Below are 6,342 nucleotides of genomic sequence, written 5' to 3'. Positions count from 1 at the left end.
TTTTTATTAGCTATGACGACTCATTTAACTATTCTGATTCTGAACTTACTCCAACTACATTCCTGATTATATGCTCCCAGCAGTCCATCTGCTCTGCTTGCATATTCCTTGGTGAACATAAAGTTTCTTGATCATCTTCTTTTATCGAGCTGAGTATCTGACTTGTTATTTGTCGCTTCGAGGTAAAGGGTTTTATTATAGTAATATCACTATCTATTAATATTAAATTAGTGGTTATATAACAATAACAGTAGTTTATGGAAAGACTTTTATACTTACCGGAGGCAGGGTCGGTATCCTCTCCGGTAGCGGTCCCCCTACTGCAATTCTATAATTCTACCAGCCCCTCCAATTCATTAGATCTTTGCTTCCACTGTTTGAAAAAGCCATATATTATATCTTCTCTTGTCTGAATCGCTTCTCTTTTTTCAGCTTCTACTTTTGAGCCTTTTTCTTCCTTTTGCTCCTTGATCAACCATTCATGGTCATCATAAAGCTCAATCCACTTGTCCAATGCTTGATTATAGTCGGTATCAGTACATGCAGTACCACTTTTCCCCCTCTCATCCCGAAGTTGAGATCATCTCATTGCCTCCCTTCTTTGAATAAAGCCTTTGACATTAACATCAATACCATACAACTCTCTATATTTGACTCTCATAAAGTCATAAAACTTTCCCTTGCCCTTTATATACAGATGAAAATGGTTACAACAAAGTTGGACCAAGCAGGCTTGAAAGTCATCATCCTTCAGCATAGTACGAGGTTTATTGATACCTGGTAGTGATTGGGTATTTCCTTGGATTAAGGGTTCTTGCATAAAGTGTTGGGATAGAATGGGGAACGTGGATGTTGTAGAAAGTGTGGAGGATGTTGGAGTTGCAGAGGTGATGGAAATTGTGGAAGGCGTGAAGGGCATGGAAAATCCAGAATGGGTAGAGAGTATAGGGGGGAACGTAGGATGAATGAACGATGGAGGGAATACGTAGGTAGTTGCTGGAACAAACTCAGACTCGGAAAATTGTGGTACTTGTTCTGAGACTTTCATAGTTTGCTAGTCTCATAATTTACTGTTAGTAATTATCACTCTCAGTAAATGTATTATAAGAGACAAGTTCCTAATACAATACATTTTTCCGAGAACTTTGCTCAATCTCGTCCAATTTCCTACCAGCATGGGACTCATTCATCTTGCTCATCATAGTACTGCCAGCTTAAGAGAATGCTCTATAACTCCTTAAGGTCAGTAAAACTTTTAACTCAATTCCTAACCAGTAGAAGGATTCAACTATACCCAGCTGGATCCAAGTCGCGACACAAATCCTCCTAGCCTCCAGGTAGGAACTCTCTGAAATCCAGCGTGCGTACAAGCTGACAGAAACGCTAAGGTCTCAAAAAAAAAATAAGAGTAGGATAGACAACCAAAATGAGTTTTAAGTTGATAGTAACGTTGATGTTAGAATAAGGGTGGGTTGAGCGGGTGAGCAGGAGACACATGATAAACAAACTGAAGTCACATGTTTTGTTTTGTCATTCTCACGATTGAACTGCGCAACAAGCAGAACCCCCCTTGAATTGATGCACCATTTCCGCACATGCACCACCCTGTTGTTGTGCGCACCCCAATGCAGAACCTCCCTACTGCTGAAGTCATTATTGGTCGAACCCGGAGGGGAACGGTTGGAATAGGAAAGAGGGAGAAAGACAAGTGAGAACTTACCCAAGCTCAATCCAAGCCATGGATTCGTACCGTAGAATCCCTCTGCCTGCGTAACCGAACAAAACACCACCAACCACCTCTCAACTCCGTCCCAATTAAACACAAATCCAACACCCCAAACCGTCATGGTGGCTCAAGACACCCCGCTAATCGCTGCAGTAAAGGAATTCGTGAATGACTACATGTCTAAGTATGATTCGTCCCACAATTACCAGCACATAGAGCGAGTCCTGGCACATTCCCTCTCAATCCTACACGCAGCGCAGGCCTCTCCGCCCGAAACACACTACGACGAAAACCTAGTTATCCTCTTGGCTCTCCTCCACGACGTCGGCGATAAGAAGTACTCCACCGCTACCACCACAACCTCCAGCACCGCCGGACCCGCAGAAGACTTCTTACTATCAGCCGGGGCATCTCCGGACCTTGCGTCTCTCTTGCAAAAACTAATTAACAACCTCTCTTACTCCCACGAGCAAACGAATCCTCAGCAGGTAGCTGAGCTGGTAAAGCAGCATCCGGAATTGGCAATCGTGCAGGATGCGGATCGACTGGATGCGATTGGAGCCGTGGGGGTTGGGCGGACCTTCACTTTTGGGGCCATCAAGAACCAGGAGGGAGGGATGGGGGCTGTTATTAGGCATTTTGATGAAAAGTTGTTGAAGTTGGCTGACGGGATGAAGACGGTTGAGGGGAGGAGGATTGCCAGGGAGAGGGGAGAGAGGGTTAAAGCGTTTAGGGAATGGTGGAGGGAGGAGGCTGGTGAGTGATGAGTAGGGCGTAGCATTCAAAATGATGCACTGTACTGTGCAGATCCGATGAGTGATTTATAGGATCACACAGCAATTGAGTCCAAATTGGTAGATACCCTTGGTCCCAATCATATTTCTCGAAACCCGTGTCTATCTATCATACCATAATGCGTTCGATCCCACAGGTGCTAAGTTAAATACCAGGTCAAATTGTTTCGTCCATCGATGCAACTGCAACTCCACCACCACTATAGATTTACTCCCTAGGCAACCACGACTACCCAGAATGAAGTGGAATCTTAGTTAGAGATTCAATAGATATAAGAAAATCCTCATGTGAAATTATAGAATAAAAAAATTAATACTTTGTGTACCATCCCTTTGCATCTAAAACAGCAGCCACTCTCCTAGGCATAGACTCCCACAGCCTTTCCAAAAAATCCCCCTCTATATCAGGAGTCCAAACCTCATTAAGAGCTTCTGCTAAATGTCTTCTAACAGTTTCTGGACTACCCTTAGTCTTATGAATATCAGGAAAGTGCTGGTGCAGCGTTTCCTTTACCCTCTTCCAACAGTGCTCAATAGGATTGAGATTAGGGAAATTGAGTGGCCATTCCATAACCTGCATATTTTCCTCAAACCAAGCTATAGAATCCTTTGCAGTATGTATCTTTGCACCATCCTGCTGAAATATAGGATCCCCAACTGTGTCCTCTACCTCCTGCCAGGCATCATCTAAATCATCTTCCAAAACCCTAATATATTCAAATATAAAGATCCTACCTCAGATAGTTAGTTCTTGGTAACAGGGAATGATCCTTCTCTTCTTCTTTCTTCTTCTTAGCAATTCAATAGCTCTTAGGCCTATGCCTACATTACTGATAGTACAAGACCTTTGTCTTCTATCTCTAACAAATATCCTAAGCTTTCTCTAACTCTACCCTGTATAGAGTTATTCTTATCGTAATAGCAATTCAGGTCATAATATTAATAAAGAATGTAAAGGTATTTTATATTTGTTTAAAGTAATAAGTAGGAAAAGTACTTAGAATTGAATCTAATTTTATTTCAACTCATACCGCAAATACTAGAGTATGATAAGCCACAGTGCTGGGCCTGCAGGGTATCGCATCCCGGATATCACTAACTACGAACTAACTAAACCTCCAACCCCATACCTCAAACATGTCTGCACCATGCCCTAACACAAACACTAAATACAAAGCCATCAACAGTAATGAAAATCCTCCTCAGCCCAGCCTACCTGCCAGCCAAGTAACCAGTACAAAATACAAAAATCCACTACCACAACCTGAATGTGACCCTATGATAACCTCCTCCACAATAGAAACCCACCTGAGTACCCCCACTCAATGATCCCAGGACACCCCGCCCACCACCCCAGCACCCACCCTGATTTCTAAATAAAAGAAACATCCAACAACCCAAGTGCATTGACCCGAGGCAGAGCAGACTTACTGGACGAGGATTTCCTAGTGAAGGGGGTACAAACTGTCGGAGAGAATCTGGGGGGTACCACAGTAGCAGCGCAATCCAAAAAGCTTGGCCTAAGCAGCCAGGATAATGTAGTCCATAAGCTGTCAACACCTGCCAGAACACCTCTAAGAATTTAAGTCCTCTTCCAACTTCTCAATGCTCTCTGCAGGCAGCGAACTTGCCACAGACCTTTTAGTTGCCAGTTTGCTACCACGAACCAGCAAAGGTAATGACCCTTCAGAGTAGGGGACAAGTGGTACAGGGGATGTCTGGTCTTGCTTGACTGGGCACTACTTGTTCTTCCTCTTCTCGCCTGTAGGAGCAGGTCTAGTAACAGGGGTAGACAGGCCACTCTCATTGCCACCTACTGCTACAGAGGGAATGCTACCAGAGGAGTTACTCCAACCAGCCACTGGCTCAGCCACAGAGGACTCAGGTACCCGCTCCTCTAAAGAGGGTGATACTACCACAGCTGGTGTCACTACACCACAGCCCAATCTACCCATACTAGGAGCAAGCGGCTCAATTAGACCTGAAGAATCAGGAGCCAGTCTATCCACACTGCCATCCACAACCAAAGCTACTGGAGGGGCTGAAATAACTGCTAGTACAATATTCCACCCAGGGAGCTTTTCTGCTAGACCCTAAGAATTCACAGGGTCTGGCCCACCCCCCCCCCAATTGAGACCACCGTAGTAACCGAAGTGACCGAGGGAATAGGTGAAGAGGAGATAATCGTAGGAGCTTCAGCCACCAAAATCGTAACTAAACTGTGAAGAGTCTCGTATTCAGAGGCCAGGGCAGGCAACAAGGTAGACATTTTGTTCTCAGCGTAATGAAGTCACAAAGAGAAGACAGTGATGTGAGGCTGAAAGTGAAGTTCTTCTTAACGGCACAAGACAGAACCACTAGTGAACATAAAGTGAACATGGCAGATAAGGTAGAGGCTCCTTTAGCCATTGAAACTGTGAGGTGGCAATGTAGATGAATAACCAAAAGGATAAGTAAAAGGAAGAATAGACTTCCAGCAAACGTACGAGGAGGGATAACAATGATGTCCATAAAAGGTAATTGAGGTTAAAGACTTGAAGCCTATCATGAGATAGAAATCAAGGGCTCTGATTGGATTGACACCAAATCTTCACATTCCGACATGGAGTAAAAGAAGGAGGCTGTTAGATGGAGACAACTTGATAGACTACAAAGTTGTCTAGGCCAATGGAGATTCGTTTCTGTAGACGGAGATTGTCTAGGAAGGCGTGGACTTTACTGGTTTCGTTTATGACTACTAAGAGCGAAGTAAAATAGGTAAAGTAGGGTAGAATCGTAAAAACAATATTACATTGTTAAGGTCTCTTCTCCATTGCTTGATGATGTCTAATGCTTGGAAGGCACTTCGATACTTATATTCCACGTCTGAGTGTTTGTGGACTACATCTATTTATCATACAACTATGCACTTCTTCAATCGTAATTCGCAATGTCGAGTTTTCTTCCAAGGTGCGAACACCTGTGGACTCTGAAAACCATCACACCCTCTTTGATAATTATGATATTTCTTCTTAGGAAACATACTGTCTCCAATAGTAATATTCTGATTAGCATAGTCTTTAAACTTATGGCCTAGTTCTTAAGTTGAACTGAGTTGGCTCCAATTGTTTTCGCCATTGATAAAATGATCAGTTTTATCCACGGCTATATCTGCAAAGGTGGTCATCATTACAACCATTGTAGGTCGTCTGACTCCGATTCTTTGTAACTCCATACTCAACCCATAGATTTTCTCTGGATGACTTCCTCTTAAATCGCAGGAAGCTATTCCACCAGATTGGTAATTAATCCCTCGGTCGGTAACCCTTGGTTGCTCTCTGGGTAGTAGGTTTCAGTAAGCATTGTAGTATTGAGAATTACCTCATGGCTACGACATCTTCCGAAACCTAGTTGCAACACTCCGTGAAGTTCGTTGGCTTCTTTGGTAGTGTCTTTTGGAGTTCTAGACTCTTCTGGTGTATGTAAATGTATTGGTCTCTAGTAGAGATCCTTTACCATTTGATACCATCTCTTTGTGCGAAATCGTCCCGTTACTTACGGCCCATGCCAAAGATGTCATGTCTTTGAAGCCAAGTAGGTCTCTGAGTAGTTGACAGAATCACTCCGTCCCACTTCTCAGACCTAGCCGAAGGTCTCCTCTCATATATGCTGTGAACAGGATCTAGTCGGACAGATAGCGACGACATATATGGTGTTATTCTAACACCTTTAATTCTGTAGTAATATAGTCACAGGACGCAACTGAGATTGATATATATGATGACATGCGGGTCCCGTAAGGGAGCCGGAGGGGGGTGTTGAAGACCAGAGATTCCGATTCCA

The 6,342-nt window shown here is 43.6% G+C and overlaps 1 protein-coding gene across 1 annotated transcript; it reads left to right on the top strand.

Annotated features, from left to right (window-relative positions):
- Positions 1-1,845: 1,845 nt before the first annotated feature.
- Positions 1,846-2,490, top strand: GSTUM_00007925001 (uncharacterized protein; the record flags this gene model as incomplete). The annotated part of the gene is made up of 1 exon (XM_002839736.1): positions 1,846-2,490. One exon carries the CDS (start codon positions 1,846-1,848, stop codon positions 2,488-2,490), a length of 645 nt encoding a protein of 214 aa, XP_002839782.1.
- Between the last annotated feature and the right edge of the window lie 3,852 nt (positions 2,491-6,342).

This window comes from Tuber melanosporum (genome assembly GCF_000151645.1).
Source record: "Tuber melanosporum whole genome shotgun sequence assembly, scaffold_40, strain Mel28".
Taxonomy (NCBI): Eukaryota; Fungi; Ascomycota; class Pezizomycetes; order Pezizales; family Tuberaceae; genus Tuber; species Tuber melanosporum.
This window is presented reverse-complemented; position numbering and strand designations above follow the sequence as displayed.